Source organism: Oncorhynchus kisutch, unplaced genomic scaffold (assembly GCF_002021735.2).
Source record: "Oncorhynchus kisutch isolate 150728-3 unplaced genomic scaffold, Okis_V2 Okis06b-Okis10b_hom, whole genome shotgun sequence".
Lineage (NCBI taxonomy): Eukaryota > Metazoa > Chordata > Actinopteri > Salmoniformes > Salmonidae > Oncorhynchus > Oncorhynchus kisutch.
In genome coordinates this window covers 13199474-13221583 of record NW_022261983.1, presented here as the reverse complement: position 1 = coordinate 13221583, position 22110 = coordinate 13199474, and the positions used below count along the sequence as shown (strand labels likewise).

Genomic DNA, 22110 nt, shown 5'->3' with positions numbered 1-22110 from the left:
TGTGTGGTGTCTTTCTATCTACTGTTAGATGTGTGTGGTGTCTTTCTATCTACTGTTAGATGTGTGTGGTGTCTTTCTATCTACTGTTAGATGTGTGTGGTGTCTGTTTTTATTGTTTAACCCTTGTCTTTCTATCTACTGTTAGATGTGTGTGGTGTCTTTCTATCTACTGTTAGATGTGTGTGGTGTCTTTCTATCTACTGTTAGATGTGTGTGGTGTCTGTTTTTATTGTTTAACCCTTGTCTTTCTATCTACTGTTAGATGTGTGTGGTGTCTTTCTATCTACTGTTAGATGTGTGTGGTGTCTTTCTATCTACTGTTAGATGTGTGTGGTGTCTTTCTATCTACTGTTAGATGTGTGTGGTGTCTTTCTATCTACTGTTAGATGTGTGTGGTGTCTGTTTTTATTGTTTAAACCCTTGTCTTTCTATCTACTGTTAGATGTGTGTGGTGTCTTTCTATCTACTGTTAGATGTGTGTGGTGTCTTTCTATCTACTGTTAGATGTGTGTGGTGTCTTTCTATCTACTGTTAGATGTGTGTGGTGTCTTTCTATCTACTGTTAGATGTGTGTGGTGTCTGTTTTTATTGTTTAACCCTTGTCTTTCTATCTACTGTTAGATGTGTGTGGTGTCTTTCTATCTACTGTTAGATGTGTGTGGTGTCTGTTTTTATTGTTTAACCCTTGTCTTTCTATCTACTGTTAGATGTGTGTGGTGTCTTTCTATCTACTGTTAGATGTGTGTGGTGTCTTTCTATCTACTGTTAGATGTGTGTGGTGTCTTTCTATCTACTGTTAGATGTGTGTGGTGTCTTTCTATCTACTGTTAGATGTGTGTGGTGTCTGTTTTTATTGTTTAACCCTTGTCTTTCTATCTACTGTTAGATGTGTGTGGTGTCTTTCTATCTACTGTTAGATGTGTGTGGTGTCTGTTTTTATTGTTTAACCCTTGTCTTTCTATCTACTGTTAGATGTGTGTGGTGTCTTTCTATCTACTGTTAGATGTGTGTGGTGTCTGTTTTTATTGTTTAACCCTTGTCTTTCTATCTACTGTTAGATGTGTGTGGTGTCTTTCTATCTACTGTTAGATGTGTGTGGTGTCTTTCTATCTACTGTTAGATGTGTGTGGTGTCTTTCTATCTACTGTTAGATGTGTGTGGTGTCTTTCTATCTACTGTTAGATGTGTGTGGTGTCTTTCTATCTACTGTTAGATGTGTGTGGTGTCTTTCTATCTACTGTTAGATGTGTGTGGTGTCTTTCTATCTACTGTTAGATGTGTGTGGTGTCTTTCTATCTACTGTTAGATGTGTGTGGTGTCTTTCTATCTACTGTTAGATGTGTGTGGTGTCTGTTTTGAAATGTGTTGTGTGTAAGTGAAGTGGATTGTTATTTTATTGCTAGGCCCTGACTCTACTGGACTACCTGATCAAAACGGGCTCGGAACGTGTGGCGCAGCAGTGCAGGGAGAACGTCTACACCATACAGGTTAGGTTGACGGTTCGAATCCCGAGTCTTGCCGGGATAAATGTCTGAGTGAGTGCACTGAGCTGGCTTCTGAATGGTTTCTTTCTCAGGGGGTTGAAACCAAAAAAACTATCTGCAAAGAAAGTATAATAAAGTATACTTCCTTCTCTTCCTCTTCCTCTTCCTCCTCCTCCTCCTCTGTAGACCCTACGGGACTTCCAGTTCACAGACAGGGATGGCAGGGACCAGGGGGTGAATGTTAGGGAGAAGGCCAAGCAGCTGGTGGCCCTGATGAGGGATGAGGAGAGGCTGAAACAGGTATGACATGGTACCTGTATTCTGTTGGTTTGGTTTTGTACAGTATGTGTGTCTGCTTCTGTTTTCCCAGACACATTATGTCTGGTCCTGGACATCAGATACATTATGTCTGGTCCTGGACATCAGATACATTATGTCTGGTCCTGGACATCAGATACATTATGTCTGGTCCTGGACATCAGATACATTATGTCTGGTCCTGGACATCAGATACATTATGTCTGGTCCTGGACATCAGATACATTATGTCTGGTCCTGGACATCAGATACATTATGTCTGGTCCTGGACATCAGATACATTATGTCTGGTCCTGGACATCAGATACATTATGTCTGTTCCTGGACACCAGATACATTATGTCTGGTCCTGGACATCAGATACATTATGCCTGGTCCTGGACTTCTCCATTGATCCGGCTTTTTAGTCCCGGTCTAGGCGTAATCTGTGTCCAGGAAACCGTCCTGGTATTGTCCCCTCGATGATGAATAAAATCCCTATCTACATGATGTAAATACCTAGCTATCTATTTGTCTAGGAGAGGACCCTGGCCCTGAAGACCAAGGAGAGGATGGCTGGAGCAGCTGCAGGGTCAGGGATGGGCTCTAGTTCTCTACCTCCACCCTACCCAGGCCGCCGTACCAGCCAGCCCAGCATGACTGCTCTCTACGGGGATGACTTCAGCCGGTCCAGGGAGTCCCATTCCTCTTTCAATTGTGAGTAGTACCATGCAATTGGGAATATGCAAACACACACACACACACACACACGCAATCGCGTTATTGGAAACAAAGGCTGTTCTGAGGTCAGGCCAGGTTGTGGCTCGATAAGTTTGAGTCGGGTCAGGGACAATTTTTTTATTTTTCATTTCAGCTAACCCTAATCCCTTTCCTAACCTTAACCTAGTTCTCCTAAAGCTAACCTTAACCTAGTTCTCCTAAAGCTAACCTTAACCTAGTTCTCCTAAAGCTAAGCTTAACCTAGTTCTCCTAAAGCTAACCTTAACCTAGTTCTCCTAAAGCTAAGCTTAACCTAGTTCTCCTAAAGCTAAGCTTAACCTAGTTCTCCTAAAGCTAACCTTAACCTAGTTCTCCTAAAGCTAACCTTAACCTAGTTCTCCTAAAGCTAACCTTAACCTAGTTCTCCTAAAGCTAACCTTAACCTAGTTCTCCTAAAGCTAACCTTAACCTAGTTCTCCTAAAGCTAACCTTAACCTAGTTCTCCTAAAGCTAACCTTAACCTAGTTCTCCTAAAGCTAACCTTAACCTAGTTCTCCTAAAGCTAACCTTAACCTAGTTCTCCTAAAGCTAACCTTAACCTAGTTCTCCTAAAGCTAACCTTAACCTAGTTCTCCTAAAGCTAACCTTAACCTAGTTCTCCTAAAGCTAACCTTAACCTAGTTCTCCTAAAGCTAACCTTAACCTAGTTCTCCTAAAGCTTACTACTCGGTCTACGGAGTTGCAATGTCGTTTTTCATCACAAAAGGGGCGGCTCCTTGTAAATACTCTCTGGCATTCGACATACTTTTCTAACTTCCTTAAAATTGAGACGTGCCACATCATTCCTTCCACAGCTGTGGAGGCAGTGTTGTAGCTTGGTTCCTAGATCTGACATCTATACAGTATATAATAGGCTATTCCTCAAAGTAGCTTATTTTGCATTGATAACCAAAATATTATCTCAGCAACTGTTCAAACAGTAAACCAAACAACAAGAATACACATTAAAAGGTATTTTGTTTAGAAGTAATAACTAGTGGTTACAGGGTATGGTGAAATGGTACAACCAGCTGTAGCCAACTAACAAGGCAAGAGTTTTTTTCTTTGTGACCAAAACATGATGACGTTCTATTTTTAACTGATACGTGTCCAGACTTTTGACTGGTACTGTATATTTAAGCAATAAGGCCTGAGGAGCTGTGTTATATGGCCAATATCGTGTTCTTAGGCACGACGCAACGTGGAGTGACTGGATACAGCCCTTAGTCGTGGTATATTGGCCATATATCACAAACCCCGAGGTGCCTTATTGCTATTATAAACTGGTTACCAACGTGATTAGAGCAGTCAAAATAAATGTTTTGTCATACCTGTGGTATACGGTCTGATATACCACGCCTTTCAGCCAATCAGCATTCAAGGCTCGAACCACCCAGTTTATATATATATATATATACATTCTCTCAACCAGCTTCACCTGGAATGTTTTTCCAACAGTCTTGATATATATATATATATATATATATAAAAAGCATGTGTGGGAACTCCTTCAAGACTGTTGGAAAAACATTCCAGGTGAAGCTGGTTGAGAGAATGCCAAGAGTGTGCAAAGCTGTCATCAAGGAAAAGGGTGGCTACTTTGAATAATACATATTTAAAATATATTTTGATTTGCTTAACACTGTTTTGGTTACTACAAGATTCCATATGTGTTATTTTCATAGTTTTATTGTCTTCACTGTTATTCTACAATGTAGAAAATAGTAAAAATAAAGAAAAACCCTTGAATGAGTAGGTGTGTCCAAACTTTTGACTGGTACTCTATATAAATGGTGTGTATAGACAGTATATAAATAGAAAAGGTGAGTACAGCAGTAGTTATAAAGGATGAGCCTTGACTAGAACACAGTATATAGATATGAAGTGGGTAAAACAGTATGTAAACATCATTAAAGTGGCCAGTGTTCCATGACTATGTACATAGGACAGCGGTCTCTAAGGTGCAGGGTAGAGTACCGGGTGGTAGCCGGATAGCATAAAGGCTTGAATGCCTGAAACATTGATAAGATTAGCCATTCTGTTCTTCAGTGAGAATCCATGTTGAGAGATTTGGTCTGGCTCTGCTCAGGTCTGCACTGACAGCTAGCCAGTAAGTTGGCTAACAAACACTCCATGTTGGTGTTATCCCACAGGAAATAACCAGTGGTGGAAAAAGTACCCAATTGTCATATTTGAGTCAAAGTAAAGATACCTTAATAGAAAATGACTCAAGTAAAAGTGAAAGTCACCCAGTAAAATACTACTTTAGTAAAAGTCTAAAAGTATTTGGTTTTAAATATACTTAAGTATCAAAAGTAAATGCAATTGCTAAAATATACCTAAGTATCAAAAGTAAAGATATGAATCATTTCAAATTCCTTATATTAAATAAACCAGACAGCACCATTTAAAAAACATGTTTATTTTTTATTTTTTTACAGATAGCAAGAGGATGGTTACACTATGTATTACTAGTAAATAACAACAACAGAGGATGGTTACACTATTACTAGTAAACAACAACATCAAGGATGGTTACACTATGTATTACTAGTAAACAACAACACAGAGGATGGTTACACTATGTATTACTAGTAAACAACAACACAGAGGATGGTTACACTATGTATTACTAGTAAACAACAACATCGAGGATGGTTACACTATGTATTACTAGTAAACAACAACACAGAGGATGGTTACACTATATATTACTAGTAAACAACAACACAGAGGATGGTTACACTATGTATTACTAGTAAACAACAACACAGAGGATGGTTACACTATTACTAGTAAACAACAACAACAGAGGATGGTTACACTATGTATTACTAGTAAACAACAACACGGAGGATGGTTACACTATGTATTACTAGTAAACAACAACACAGAGGATGGTTACACTATGTATTACTAGTAAACAACAACACAGAGGATGGTTACACTATGTATTACTAGTAAACAACAACACGGAGGATGGTTACACTATTACTAGTAAACAACAACATGGAGGGTGGTTACACTATGTATTACTAGTAAACAACAACACAGAGGATGGTTACACTATGTATTACTAGTAAACAACAACATCAAGGATGGTTACACTATGTATTACTAGTAAACAACAACACAGAGGATGGTTACACTATGTATTACTAGTAAACAACAACACAGAGGATGGTTACACTATGTATTACTAGTAAACAACAACACAGAGGATGGTTACACTATGTATTACTAGTAAACAACAACACGGAGGATGGTTACACTATTACTAGTAAACAACAACATGGAGGGTGGTTACACTATGTATTACTAGTAAACAACAACACAGAGGATGGTTACACTATTACTAGTAAACAACAACACAGAGGATGGTTACACTATGTATTACTAGTAAACAACAACATGGAGGGTGGTTACAATATGTATTACTAGTAAACAACAACATGGAGGATGGTTACACTATTACTAGTAAACAACAACACGGAGGATGGTTACACTATTACTAGTAAACAACAACACGGAGGATGGTTACACTATTACTAGTAAACAACAACACGGAGGATGGTTACACTATTACTAGTAAACAACAACATGGAGGGTGGTTACAATATGTATTACTAGTAAACAACAACACGGAGGGTGGTTACACTATTACTAGTAAACAACAACATGGAGGGTGGTTACACTATTACTAGTAAACAACAACACGGAGGGTGGTTACACTATTACTAGTAAACAACAACACGGAGGATGGTTACACTATGTATTACTAGTAAACAACAACATGGAGGATGGTTACACTATTACTAGTAAACAACAACATGGAGGATGGTTACACTATTACTAGTAAACAACAACACGGAGGATGGTTACACTATTACTAGTAAACAACAACATGGAGGATGGTTACACTATTACTAGTAAACAACAACATGGAGGATGGTTACAATATGTATTACTTATATATAATGTAAATACTTCAGGGAATTAATGGTCATGGGATGTCCCTCAGTCTATGGCAGTCATATACATATCAGGCAGTCATATTTGCATTTTTCCCCCATCCAGATTGATTCCCAGCTTTATGTTATAAGTAAATGCACAGAAGTATTTCTCCCAGTACATCTCTGTCTCTACCTCCCCTGTCGTGCAGTGACCACTAACCTCTTCCTTCTTACTCAAGGGGATTTGGGCTGGAATGTTTTGGCTCTTCGTGTTCTTATCTTGTGACCATGACATACAGTAGATTATTCTAGAACACAGATGGCATATACACTCAGTAAGAACTCACGGTTCTTATCTTATCAACGTGTCAGTCAGTTTGTGTGTGTCTGTGTGTGTGTGTCTGTGTGTCTGTGTGTCTGTGTGTCTGTGTGTGTGTGTCTGTGTGTGTCTGTGTGTGTGTGTCTGTGTGTCTGTGTGTGTGTGTCTGTGTGTCTGTGTGTGTGTGTGTGTGTCTGTGTGTCTGTGTGTGTGTGTCTGTGTGTCTGTGTGTGTGTGTCTGTGTCTGTGTGTCTGTGTGTGTCTGTGTGTGTGTGTCTGTGTGTCTGTGTGTGTGTGTCTGTGTGTCTGTGAGTGTGTCTGTGTCTGTGTGTGTCTGTGTCTGTGTGTGTCTGTGTGTCTGTGTCTGTCTGTGTGTCTGTGTCTGTGTGTGTCTGTGTGTCTGTGTGTCTGTGTGTGTCTGTGTGTCTGTGTGTGTCTGTGTGTGTCTGTGTGTCTGTGTGTCTGTGTGTGTCTGTGTGTCTGTGTCTGTGTGTCTGTGTCTGTGTGTGTCTGTGTGTCTGTGTGTGTCTGTGTGTGTCTGTGTGTCTGTGTCTGTGTGTGTCTGTGTGTCATCAGAAAGGGACTAAAAGTTCAGTTACTTGGGTCTCCAGAGATACAGACACAGTGTTCCGTCAGCAGTATCTGGATTCATTGTAGAGATGGCTGGTTGTGTACACAGAAATAGAGTCTATAGAACTGATGTTCCCATTCATGTCAATGATGGCATAATAGATTGTGTTTCTATCGTTGTATACCCGTGGTCATTGTCCCTCACAGGCCCTATTGAAGTAGGTGCTATTGTCCTGTTGGTCCATGTAACAGGCAGCTGGACCTGGACAAGTCTCAATGAATAACTCTGCCCCAAATGGTACCCTGTTCCATAAGGGCCCTGGTCAATAGTAGTGCACTATATAGGGAATAGGGCCCTGGTCAATAGAAGTGCACTATATAGGGAATAGGGCCCTGGTCAATAGTAGTGCACTATATAGGGAATAGGGCTCTGGTCAATAGTAGTGGACTATATAGGGAATATGGCCCTGGTCTAAAGTAGTGCACTATATAGGGAATAGGGTGCCATTGGCCATAGGGCTCTGGTCAAAAGTAGTGAACTATATAGGGAATAGGGTGCCATAGTACTCTGGTCAATAGTAGTGCACTATATGGTGCCATTTGGGAAGCAGTCCATGTCTCTGTCTATTGAATCATCCTGGTTATTCCCCATTCCTACATAAAGTGTTTGTTAGTTTTCGTTACACTATCCAAGTGTGTGTGTGTGTGTGTGTGTGTGTGTGTGTGTGTGTGTGTGTGTGTGTGTGTGTGTGTGTGTGTGTGTGTGTGTGTGTGTGTGTGTGTGTGTGAGAGAGAGAGAGAGACGCTCTCTATAGCTGCATTCCTAACATTCTCCTGTTCTCTTTCACTCCAGCTGAACAGCAAACACAAAGAATGGGGGACACACACACTCTCTCTACCTTTTTTCCCTGTCTCATCATGGATCTCTGTATACATGGCTGTGGTAGCCACGTTTAGCTAGCTGGGACTGGGCATCATGTATTATAGATGGCTGTGGTAGTCACGTTTAGCTAGCTGTGGTAGCCACGTTTAGCTAGCTGTGGTAGCTACGTTTAGCTAGCTGTGGTAGTCACGTTTAGCTAGCTGGGACTGGGCATCATGTATTATAGATGGCTGTGGTAGCCACGTTTAGCTAGCTGGGACTGGGCATCATGTATTATACATGGCTGTGGTAGCCACGTTTAGCTAGCTGGGACTGGGCATCATGTATTATAGATGGCTGTGGTAGCCACGTTTAGCTAGCTGTGGTAGCCACGTTTAGCTAGCTGTGGTAGCCACGTTTAGCTAGCTGGGACTGGGCATCATGTATTATAGATGGCTGTGGTAGCCACGTTTAGCTAGCTGTGGTAGTCACGTTTAGCTAGCTGGGACTGGGCATCATGTATTATATATGGCTGTGGTAGCCACGTTTAGCTAGCTGTGGTAGCCACGTTTAGCTAGCTGGGACTGGGCATCATGTATTATATATGGCTGTGGTAGCTACGTTTAGCTAGCTGTGGTAGCTACGTTTAGCTAGCTGGGACTGGGCATCATGTATTATACATGGCTGTACTGTGGTAGCTACGTTTAGCTAGCTGGGACTGGGCATCATGTATTATACATGGCTGTGGTAGCCACGTTTAGCTAGCTGTGGTAGCTACGTTTAGCTAGCTGTGGTAGCCACGTTTAGCTAGCTGGGACTGGGCATCATGTATTACCTGTTTATTCAATTGATCCAAAATATATTATTTTAATAAACATACACTGAGTGTACAAAACATTAAGAACACCTGCTATTTCCATGACATCGACTGACCAGGTGAACCGAGGTGAAAGCTGTGATCCCTTATTGATGTCACTTGTTAAATCCACTTCAATCAGTGCAGATGAAGGGGAGGAGACCTGGTTGAAGAATAATTTTAAGCCTCGAGACAATTGAGTACTGTGTATGTATGCCATTCCGAGGGTAAATGGGCAAAATACAAAATATTTAAGTACCATTGAATGGTTTATGTCAAGCAAATTCTAGACTTGACAGTTATTATATTATAGCCATTAAAAGTTGACTAAGGCCAACGATTTGAGTTGAACACATTGTCTTTGAGTTGACCACATTGTCTTTGAGTTGACCACATTGTCTTTGAGTTGACCACATTGTCTTTGAGTTGACCACATTGTCTTTGAGTTGACCACATTGTCTTTGAGTTGAACACATTGTCTTTGAGTTGAACACATTGTCTTTGAGTTGACCACATTGTCTTTGAGTTGACCACATTGTCTTTGAGTTGACCACATTGTCTTTGAGTTGACCACATTGTCTTTGAGTTGACCACATTGCATATGTTAAGATACAATAGGGTGTGTCTAGTAGTACGATGTGATAGTGTGTGGTATAAATACTACTATTGAAATATGATACAGTAGTAAGATAATAGGAGGCAGTTGTGATACAGTAGGATGTGGTGGAGTTGTTAGTAGTTTTATGATACAGTAGGATGTGGTGGAGTTGTTAGTAGTTTTATGATACAGTAGGATGTGGTGGAGTTGTTAGATAGTACAGTAGTTTTATGATACAGTAGGATGTGGTGGAGTTGTTAGTAGTATTATGATACAGTAGGATGTGGTGGAGTTGTTAGATAGTACAGTAGTTTTATGATACAGTAGGATGTGGTGTAGGTGTTAGTACAGTAGTTTTATGATACAGTAGGATGTGGTGGAGTTGTTAGATAGTACAGTAGTTTTATGATACAGTAGGATGTGGTGTAGGTGTTAGTACAGTAGTTTTATGATACAGTAGGATGTGGTAGAGTTGTTAGATAATACAGTAGTATTATGATACAGTAGGATGTGGTGTAGGTGTTAGTACAGTAGTTTTATGATACAGTAGGATGTGGTGTAGGTGTTAGTACAGTAGTTTTATGATACAGTAGGATGCGGTGGAGTTGTTAGATAGTACAGTAGGATGTGGTGGAGTTGTTAGATGATACAGTAGGATGTGGTGGAGTTGTTAGATAGTACAGTAGTTTTATGATACAGTAGGATGTGGTGGAGTTGTTGGATAGTACACTAGTAGTATGATACAGTAGGATGTGGTGGAGTTGTTAGATAGTACAGTAGTATTATGACTCAGTAGGATGTAGTGGAGTTGTTAGTAGTTTTATGATACAGTAGGATGTGGTAGAGTTGTTAGATAGTACAGTAGTATTATGATACAGTAGGATGTGGTGTAGGTGTTGGATAGTACAGTAGTTTTATGATACAGTAGGATGTGGTGTTAGTACAGTAGTTTTATGATACAGTAGGATGTGGTGGAGTTGTTGGATAGTACAGTAGTATTATGATACAGTAGGATGTGGTGTAGGTGTTGGATAGTACAGTAGTTTTATGATACAGTAGGATGTGGTGGAGTTGTTGGATAGTACAGTAGAATGTGGTGGAGTTGTTAGATGATACAGTAGGATGTGGTGGAGTTGTTGGATAGTACAGTAGTATTATGATACAGTAGGATGTGGTGGAGTTGTTAGATGATACAGTAGGATGTGGTGGAGTTGTTGGATAGTACAGTATTAGTATGATACAGTAGGATGTGGTGGAGTTGTTAGTACAGTAGTTTTATGATACAGTAGGATGTGGTGGAGTTGTTGGATAGTACAGTAGGATGTGGTGGAGTTGTTAGATGATACAGTAGGATGTGGTGGAGTTGATGGATAGTACAGTAGTATTATGATACAGTAGGATGTGGTGGAGTTGTTAGATGATACAGTAGGATGTGGTGGAGTTGTTGGATAGTACAGTATTAGTATGATACAGTAGGATGTGGTGGAGTTGTTAGTACAGTAGTTTTATGATACAGTAGGATGTGGTGGAGTTGTTGGATAGTACAGTAGGATGTGGTGGAGTTGTTAGATGATACAGTAGGATGTGGTGGAGTTGATGGATAGTACAGTAGTATTATGATACAGTAGGATGTGGTGGAGTTGTTAGATGATACAATAGGATGTGGTGGAGTTGTTGGATAGTACAGTAGTAGTATGATACAGTAGGATGTGGTGGAGTTGTTAGTACAGTAGTTTTATGATACAGTTGGATGTGGTGGAGTTGTTGAACAGTACAGAAGGATGGTGCAGAGACCAAAGCCAGTTGCCAGTGTAATATCATGTGTGTGGTCTCATCACCAGCTGTGTGCAGCCTCTGCACCAGCTGAGTGCGGTCTGTGCACCAGCTGTGTAAAGGTTGTGTGTGGGAAGCTAAGTAGCGTGAGCATGGTTTCAGTTAGTCACACTGTGTTAATGTTATACTTCTGGTGTCTGTGGCATGTTTGATTTTCCCACACACACACCAGAGTTTTTTCTGGGTTAAAATGTGGCTTAGGCGATGGGCGTGGTGGGGGCGTGGCCACTGGTGCAGTCGCCGACTGGACATTTTGTCCGCAATGACAAAATGTGCAGTTTTAAAGTTAATTTAATTCAAATTTACACATTTTCGCAATGGCTTATGCTATCTGAGTGACTCAAACATTATAACAAAGTCAATGGGGGCCCCATTGCCATGACAAACATACTCCTGAATGCATAATAATAATAATAAAATGAAGTATTCTCCCTGACTTTCTAGTTTTAATATTTTGGTGATTGTTATTTAAACATGTATAGGTCCATTATCTTTTCTACAAACTTTATATGTGGTTTTAGTTATTTAAGTTTAGACTGAAAACTTTTTTTACATCCTGAGAAAAATGTAAAAAAAAAATATATATAATATATATGTACACTACCGTTCAAAAGTTTGGGGTCACTTAGAAATGTCCTTGTTTTTGCAAAACACCAGTCTCAACGTCAACAGTGAAGAGGCGACTCCGGGATGCTGGCCTTTTTTTACCTTTATTTAACTAGGCAAGTCAGTTAAGAACAAATTCTTATTTTCAATGACGGCCTAGGAACAGTGGGTTAACTGCCTGTTCAGGGGCAGAACGACAGATTTTGTACCTTGTCAGCTCGGGGATTTGAACTTGCAACCTTTCAGTTACTAGTCCAATGCTCTAACCACTAGGCTACCCTGCCGCCCCTACTCTCTAACCACTAGGCTACCCTGCCGCCCCTACTCTCTAACCACTAGGCTACCCTGCCGCCCCTACTCTCTAACCACTAGGCTACCCTGCCGCCCCAGGGTAGCCTACTTCTAGGCAGAGTTGCAAAAGAAAAAGCCATATCTCAGACTGGCCAATGAAAAGAAGAGATTAAGATGGGCAAAAGAACACAGACACTGGACAGAGGAACTCTGCCTAGAAGGCCAGCATCCCGAAGTCGCCTCATTCACTGTTGACGTTGAGACTGGTGTTTTGCGGGTATTATTTAATGAAGCTGCCAGTTGAGGACTTGTCCAACCTGTTTCTCAAACTAGAAACTCTAATGTACTTGTCCTCTTGCTCAGTTGTGCACCGGGGCCTCCCACTCCTCTTTCTATTCTGGTTAGAGCCAGTTTGCGCTGTTCTGTGAAGGGAGTAGTACACAGCGTTGTACAAGATCTTCAGTTTCTTGCAAATTCTTGCGTGGAATATTCTTCTATTCTCAGAACAAGAATAGACTGACGAGTGTCAGAAGAAAGTCTTTGTTTCTGGCCATTTTGAACCTGTTATTGAACCCACAAATGCTGATGCTCCAGATATTCAACTAGTCTAAAGAAGGCCAGTTTTATTGCTTCTTTAATCAGAACAGTAGTTTTCAGCTGCGCTAACATAATTGCAACAGGGTTTTCTAATGATCAATTAGCTTTTTAAAATGCTAAACTTGGATTAGCTAACACAACGTGCCATTGGAACACAGGAGTGATGGTTGCTGATAATGGGCCTCTGTAGTCTGTACACCTATGTAGATATTCCATAAAAAATCTGCCATTTCCAGCTACAATAGTCATTTACAACATTAAAAATGTTTACACTATTTCTGATCAAATTAATGTTATTTTAATTGACAAAATTTGCTTTTCTTTAAAAAACAAGGACATTTCTAAGTGACCCCAAACTTTTGAACGGTAGTGTATATATACAGTACCAGTTAAACGTTTGGACACACCTACTCATTGAAGGGTTTTTCTTAATTTTTTTACTATTTTCTACATTGTAGAATAATAGTGAAGACGTCAAACCTATGAAATAACACATATTGAATCATGCAGTAACCAATTGCTGCAAAGAAACCACTACTAAAGGACACCAATAAGAAGAAGAGACTTGCTTGGGCCAAAAAACGCGAGCAATGGATATTAGACCGGTGGAAATCTGTCCTTTGGTCTGATGAGTGCAAATTTGCGATTTATGGTTCCAACCACCGTGTCTTTGTGAGATGCAGAGTAGGTGAACGGATGATCTCCTCATGGGTCGTTCCAAACGTGAAGCAAGGAGGAGGAGGTGTGATGGTGTGGTGGTGCTGGTGACACTGTCTGTGATTTATTTAGAATTCAAGGCACACTTAACCAGCATGGCTACCACAGCATTCTGCAGCGATACGCCATCACATCTGGTTTGCACTTAGTGGGACTATCATTTGTTCTTCAACAGGACAATGACCCAAAACACACCTCCAGGCTGTGTAAGGGCTATTTGACTAAGAAGGAGAGTGATGGAGGGCTGCATCAGATGACCTGGCCTCCACAATCCCCCAAACTCAACCCAATTGAGATGGTTTGGGATGAGTTGGACCGTAGAGTGAAGAAAAAGCAGCCAACAAGTGCTCAGCATGTGTGGGAACTCCTTCAAGACTGTTGGAAAAGCATTCCAGTTGACTACCTCATGAAGCTGGTTGAGAGAATGCCAAGAATGTGAAACTCTGTCTTCAAGGCAAATGGTGGCTATTTGAAGAATCTCAAATATTAAATTGATTTGTTTAACACTATTTTGGTTACTACATGATTCCATATGTGTTATTTCATAGTTTTAATGTCGTCACTATTATTCTACAATGTAGAAAATAGTAATAATAAAGACAAACCCTTGAATGAGTAGGTGTTTCCAAACTTTTGACTGGTACTATATATATATAAATATTTTACTGTTTGGCCAAAGGTGGCCCACTCTAGACAGACACAGACACAGACACAGACACAGACACAGACACAGACAGACAGACAGACAGACAGACAGACAGACAGACAGACAGACAGACAGACAGACAGACAGACAGACAGACAGACAGACAGACAGACAGACAGACAGACAGACAGACAGACACACGCACACACACACACACACACACAGACATTTTTTTATAATACTACATACTTTTTATATTACTACGTACTTTGTATATTACTACATACTTGGGAGATAATTACTGTGAAATGATTCAGACGACATCCATATTGACATATTCCATAATATGCAGTAGGCCTTGTCTGGGAAAGTCACTCTGGCCTGATTTCTGCTCCATTTCAGCACTGTTACAGAAGGATAGTCTGGTCATTGACTGTGGAAGACATACTATGTGTCCTGGATTGATGATCTTTGAGTCTGTCTGTCCTGTCTGTCGTTGTGGGTTTAGATGGACCTGATGGATGGGCTGGGGCTGGGTGGTTGAGTGGGGGTCAGAGGGTTGGCCTGGCACTGTGGCAGTAGCTCCCTGTCCCGTCCCAGACAGACCTGGGTTCAAATACAATTTGAAATAATTTCAAACTACTTTGTCTGTGCTTTGATTGAGCTTGTCTGGCGTAACGGAACCCATAGAAGAGATCCCGCCCACCTGGCACTGCAGGCAGGCTAAAGCAAACGCTCGCACTATTTGAGAAGATATGGAATACTATTTGAACCCAGGTCCCAGCCGGCCCAGCCAGACGACTGTCCAGCCCAGGCAGACTACAGTCCAGCCCAGGCAGGCCACATTGAGAGGCGGTGTACTGGAAGTGATTGGGGTTCAGCAGAGATAGACTGGACCGTGCCAATGGCCTCGTTCCAAATCACACTATTATTGCCTTTTATAGGGGCTCTGGTGAAAAGTAGTGCACTACATCAGGAATAGGGTGCCATTTGGGACGTATATACAGTACTGACCCCCTCCTTCCCTCCACAGCCCCCTCCCTTACAGCCATGACCCCCACCCCCTTACAGCCATGACCCCCCACTTCCCATTCTGTCATGACCCCCCCCCCCTTACAGCCATGAGCCCACCCCCTTACAGCCATGACCCCCCCTTACAGCCATGAGCCCACCCTTCCTTACAGCCATGACCCCACCCCCTTACAGCCATGACCCCCCCTTACAGCCATGACCTCACCCCCGCCTTACAGCCATGACCTCCCCTGTCTTACAGCCATGACCCCCCCCCACCCTTACAGCCATGACCCCCACTACCCCTCTACTTATCTACCTCCATTACCTCTCTACCTTCACAACCCATCTACTCCTCTGCCCCTGCCACCTCCTCTACCCCCCTACCCATCTATCCCCTCTACATATCTACCTCCACTACCCCTCTACCCTCACTACCCACCTACTCCTCCACTCCCAGTACACCTTCTACCCCCTCGACCCTCTACTCATCTGCCTCCTCTACCCCCTCTACCTCCTTTACTTGGGGGGGGGCGCAGCTAGCCTAGTGGTTAGAGCGTTGGACTAGTAACCGAAAGGCTGCAAGATCGAATCCCCGAGCTGACAAGGTAAAAAAATCTGTTGTTCTGCCCCTGAACAAGGCAGTTAACCCACTGTTCCCTGGTAGGCCGTCATTGAAAATAAGAATTTGTTCTTAACTGACTTGCCTAGTTAAAGGTAAAATCTAATTAAAATGAAAAAATACCTCCTTTACCTACTCCACAAAGGCCACCATTGTTCCTAGTGCAGGAGGCAGAGAGCAGCAGCTAGGATCCGTCCCTAATGGCCCCCTATTCCCTATATAGTGCACTACTTCGGACCAGGGTCCATAGTCAAAAGTAGTGCACTAAATAGACAATAGGGGGCCATTTGGGGTGCAGTCTTGCAGACCAAGGCAGAGCATGCCATGCCAACACAGGCCTGCTGGAATAACACAACACACAGTGGTTGGACAGCAGACTTAACATGCAAACCCAGCTCTCTCTACTAAAACGCTGCTCTTAAAAATCACACACTCTCTCTCCTCTGCCACCTGCCCCTCTCTCCCTCTCCTCCTCTTTCTCTCCCCCACCTCTCCCTCCTCCCTCTCAATCTCTTTCTCTCTACCTCTCCTCTGCCACCTCCCTCCTCTTTCTCGCTCTCTCTCTCTTTCTCCACTCCCTCCCTCTTTCCTCCTCTTCCTCCTCCCAGCCACCTCTTCCTCTCCTCGCCGTGCCGCATCAGACATGGAGCAGGCCCGCCCACAGACCAGCGGGGAGGAGGAGCTACAACTGCAGCTGGCTCTGGCCATGAGCCGAGAGGAGAGTGAAAAGGTAACACACACACACTCACACACACACACACACACACACACACACACACACACTGAACAAGAGGCACTGACACACTCTGACTACATGCAGTGTGAGAATGTTATGAACGTGGCTGCCTCCCTCCCACTCAGACACCCTGCAGAGCTCAGAGCTCTCTCTCTCTCACTCTCTCTCTCTCTCTCTCTCTGTCTCATACACACTCCCCTGCAGAGCTCAGATCTCTCTCTCTCTCTCTCCCTCTCTCTCTCTCCCTCTCTCTCTCTCTCTCTCCCTCTCTCTCTCTCTCTCTCTCTCTCTCCCTCTCTCTCTCTCTCTCTCTCTCTCTCCCACTCTCTCTCTCTCTCTCTCTCCCTCTCTCTCCCTCTCTCTCTCTCTCTCTCTCTCTCTCTGTCCTCTAAGTGTCATCCATTTCACTGAGCCTTAAATAGAAACCAATATCATCCCTCTCTCATTGTGATGCGATCTATAACACCTGGCCAATCAAAGACACAGATACTCAGAGTTGGCCGCCGACCTGGCCAATGACAGAGTGCGATGCTGCAGAGTGATCCGCCGGCAGCTGTGCTGAGTGAATGAGTGACTGGACTGGACAGGGTGGAGCTATTGATCCATTGTTAGCTAGCCTGGTATTGATGGCACTGTTAGCTAGCCTGGTATTGATCCACTGTTAGCTAGCCTGGTATTGATGGCACTGAATGGCCTCTGTGTCTCTGTGTTGTTAGATGGTGCATTCTGCACCGAGGCCTGGGACTGAAAAACACTTAGCTCCTTTTGTAAAACACACACAATATCTTAGCTCTTTATATAAAACACACACAATATCTTAGCTCTTTATATAAAACACACACAATATCTTAGCTCTTTATATAAAACACACACAATATCTTAGCTCTTTATATAAAACACACACAATATCTTAGCTCCTTTTGTTCAACACTACAATATCTTAGGTCCTTTTGTAAAACACACACAATATCTTAGGTCCTTTTGTTCAACACTACAATATCTTAGGTCCTTTTGTAAAACACCACAATATCTTAGGTCCTTTTGTTCAACACTACAATATCTTAGGTCCTTTTGTAAAACACCACAATATCTTAGGTCCTTTTGTAAAACACACACAATATCTTAGGTCCTTTTGTAAAACACACACAATATCTTAGGTCCTTTTGTAAAACACCACAATATCTTAGGTCCTTTTGTAAAACACACACAATATCTTAGGTCCTTTTATAAAACACACAAAAACTCATCGTTGACTAACTTTATAAGCTGAATATTGGTCAACTTTTACAGACTTTCAATTTCCAAATGTTAGTCCAACTCCTAACCCAGAGCTTATTGATCTACTGGCTGTCGAGAGACAAATGATTTCAGGTGTTCTTTTCTACCCGTTAGTTAATTCATCATTGTCATTTATGTGCCGGAGTCACCTGGTGTCCCTGATGCCTGACTAGAAACACATGAAAAGTAGAAGTGTTTTGAGGTCATTTATGTGCCGGAGTCACCTGGTGTCCCTGATGCCTGACTAGAAACACATGAAAAGTAGAAGTGTTTTTAGGTCATTTATGTGCCGGAGTCACCTGGTGTCCCTGATGCCTGACTAGAAACACATGAAAAGTAGAAGTGTTTTTAGGTCATTTATGTGCCGGAGTCACCTGGTGTCCCTGATCCCTGACTAGAAACACATGAAAAGTAGAAGTGTTTTTAGGTCATTTATGTGCCGGAGTCACCTGGTGTCCCTGATCCCTGACTAGAAACACATGAAAAGTAGAAGTGTTTTTAGGTCATTTATGTGCCGGAGTCACCTGGTGTCCCTGATCCCTGACTAGAAACACATGAAAAGTAGAAGTGTTTTTAGGTCATTTATGTGCCGGAGTCACCTGGTGTCCCTGATCCCTGACTAGAAACACATGAAAAGTAGAAGTGTTTTGAGTGCAGTCAGCCCTGCTAATAACACCACCCCCTTTAACACTCCAGCCTGCTCCCCCGGTGGACACTGATGAACAGACACAGCTCCAGATCGCCCTGAGCCTCAGCAAGGAGGAAGCTCAGAAGGTACTGCTGAGATGTAGCCCCTCGAGCCCCCTGCATCCTCATACCCTAAAATAGGGTTGTAAAAATCCAGAAACATTCCCCAAAATTCCCAGGTTTCCCATAAATCCCGTTTGGAGATCTCTCTCCCTCCTGATTCTGTGAGTCCTTCAACTGGGATTTCTGGGAAATTAGGGAATTTCAGGAAGGTTACGAGAATTTTGCAATGCTAAACCCTAACCCTAACCAAACCATTCTACCTCCTGCTGCTGCAAGCTCTCTCTCTCTCTCCCTCTCTCTCTCTGTCTCTCTGTCTCTCTGTCTCTCTCTCTCTCTGTCTCTCTCTCGCTCACTCTCTTGCTCACTCTCTTAGACCTGTGGGTCAAATGAACTTTGACCCTGGTTCCTGAACAGCCAAGCAGCTTGCTGTGCTGCACCTTTTCTCTCGTCACAGATAGGATAAGGCTGCATCCTTCTGTTTCCACTAACCAATAGCACCATCTCCCTCTCTCTTTAGACCAATGGTATGAGATCCCGCCCTCTGACCTCTTCTGGTGTACACGCCAATCCCTGTCTTGGGGAGGGTCAAAGAGGGCTTGCCTTCCATGCAATGTATCAACAATGGTGGCGTTCCAGGTCATCTATTTTGCACATCTCAGCAACCACATGATGTGATACAGCGTTCTACTGAGATTCGCAGTGCGTCTGTAAAAAAGACAACCTGGAACCGCACCAATGTGAACATCAAGGCAGGTTAGGAAGTGTTTTTATTTATCCACCAACGACTGATTTGTATTTCCCCTCCTCCACTCCACCGATTGGCTCCCTTACAGCCGGCCTCGCCTCCTCCGGTTGCCTTGGATACGGATGAAGAGAGACAGCTCCAGATCGCCCTGAGCCTGAGCAAAGAGGAGCACCAGCAGGTAGTGCCCCCGGTAGTGCCCCTGGTCCTGTCCCAGATGGCATCCTAGTCACTATGGAGTGCACTGCGCTATAGTGGCCTGGTAGAACCAGCCTGATCTCGCCAACTCACATTATGGTGGAGTGAGACAGAAACTCAGACTGCTTGACCAGACTAGCCACATAGGTCTCTGGCCCAAAGTAGTGCACTACATAGGGACTAGGTTTGGCCCACTGAGAGGTGTTCTCTCCCCCTGAGCCCCCTGTGTCTTTAAGCCTTCGGGTCCTTCAGCTCTGCTCAACACCTCTCTATCTTCCTTTCCTTCTGTCTGTCTGGCTGCTCATCACTGTGTCAATGTTTTACCCTCTTGACTGGGAACTCACTCTGCTTCTCTGGACTGGGAACTCACTCTGCTTCTCTAGACTGGGAACTCACTCTGCTTCTCTAGACTGGGAACTTACTCTGTTTCTCTAGACTGGGAACTCACTCTGCTTCTCTAGACTGGGAACTCACTCTGCTTCTCTAGACTAACTCACTCTACTTCTCTAGACTGGGAACTCACTCTGCTTCTCTAGACTGGGAACTCACTCTACTTCTCTAGACTGGGAACTCACTCTACTTCTCTAGACTGGGAACCCACTCTATTTCTCTAGACTGGGAACTCACTCTGCTTCTCTAGACTAACTCACTCTGTTTCTCTTGACTAACTCACTCTGTTTCTCTTGACTGGGAACTCACTCTGTTTCTCTTGACTGGGAACTCACTCTGTTTCTCTAGACTAACTCACTATGTTTCTCTAGACTGGGAACTCACTCTGCTTCTCTAGACTGGGAACTCACTCTGCTTCTCTAGACTGGGAACTCACTCTGTTTCTCTAGACTGGGAACTCACTCTGCTTCTCTAGACTGGGAACTCACTCTGCTTCTCTAGACTGGGAACTCACTCTGCTTCTCTAGACTGGGAACTCACTCTACTTCTCTAGACTGGGAACTCACTCTGCTTCTCTAGACTGGGAACTCACTCTGTTTCTCTAGACTGGGAACTCACTCTGCTTCTCTAGACTAACTCACTCTGTTTCTCTTGACTGGGAACTCACTCTGTTTCTCTAGACTGGGAACTCACTCTGCTTCTCTAGACTGGGAACTCACTCTGTTTCTCTAGACTGGGAACTCACTCTGCTTCTCTAGACTGGGAACTTACTCTGCTTCTCTAGACTAACTCACTCTACTTCTCTAGACTGGGAACCCACTCTATTTCTCTAGACTGGGAACTCACTCTGCTTCTCTAGACTAACTCACTCTGTTTCTCTAGACTGGGAACTCACTCTGTTTCTCTAGACTGGGAACTCACTCTGCTTCTCTAGACTAACTCACTCTGTTTCTCTAGACTGGGAACTCACTCTGTTTCTCTAGACTGGGAACTCACTCTGTTTCTCTGGACTGGGAACTCACTCTGTTTCTCTAGACTAACTCACTCTGTTTCTCTAGACTGGGAACTCACTCTGTTTCTCTAGACTGGGAACTCACTCTGTTTCTCTAGACTGGGAACTCACTCTGTTTCTCTAGACTAACTCACTCTGTTTCTCTTGACTGGGAACTCACTCTGTTTCTCTAGACTGGGAACTCACTCTGCTTCTCTAGACTGGGAACTCACTCTATTTCTCTAGACTGGGAACTCACTCTGCTTCTCTAGACTGGGAACTCACTCTATTTCTCTAGACTGGGAACTCACTCTGCTTCTCTAGACTGGGAACTCACTCTATTTCTCTAGACTGGGAACTCACTCTGCTTCTCTAGACTGGGAACTCACTCTATTTCTCTAGACTGGGAACTCACTCTGCTTCTCTAGACTGGGAACCCACTCTGTTTCTCTAGACTGGGAACCCACTCTGCTTCTCTAGACTAACTCACTCTGTTTCTGTAGACTGGGAACCCACTCTGTTTCTCTAGACTGGGAACTCACTCTGTTTCTCTAGACTGGGAACTCACTCTGCTTCTCTAGACTGGGAACTCAATCTGTTTCTCTAGACTGGGAACTCACTCTGTTTCTCTAGACTGGGAATTCACTCTGTTTCTCTAGACTGGGAACTCACTCTGCTTCTCTAGACTGGGAACCCACTCTGTTTCTCTAGACTAACTCACTCTGTTTCTCTAGACTGGGAACTCACTCTGCTTCTCTAGACTGGGAACCCACTCTGCTTCTCTAGACTAACTCACTCTGTTTCTCTAGACTAGGAACTCACTCTGTTTCTCTAGACTGGGAACTCACTCTGTTTCTCTAGACTGGGAACTCACTCTGCTTCTCTAGACTGGGAACTCACTCTATTTCTCTAGACTGGGAACTCACTCTGCTTCTCTAGACTGGGAACTCACTCTATTTCTCTAGACTGGGAACTCACTCTGCTTCTCTAGACTGGGAACCCAC

At 43.1% G+C, this 22110-nt stretch overlaps 1 protein-coding gene across 2 annotated transcripts in view; it reads left to right on the top strand.

Moving 5' to 3' along the window:
• The window catches only part of LOC109876693 (epsin-3-like), a 57706-nt gene that overhangs the window by 13772 nt on the left and 21824 nt on the right, over window positions 1-22110 (top strand). Inside the window, exons 4-9 of one of the 2 annotated variants that reach the window (XM_031813715.1) lie at window positions 1404-1487; window positions 1671-1784; window positions 2321-2498; window positions 16630-16751; window positions 18732-18809; window positions 19619-19708. In XM_031813715.1, coding sequence (XP_031669575.1) covers window positions 1404-1487; window positions 1671-1784; window positions 2321-2498; window positions 16630-16751; window positions 18732-18809; window positions 19619-19708 — 666 coding nt within the window. The remainder of the gene's footprint in view (window positions 1-1403; window positions 1488-1670; window positions 1785-2320; window positions 2499-16629; window positions 16752-18731; window positions 18810-19618; window positions 19709-22110) is intronic. The other variant, XM_031813716.1, reaches the window with a different exon arrangement.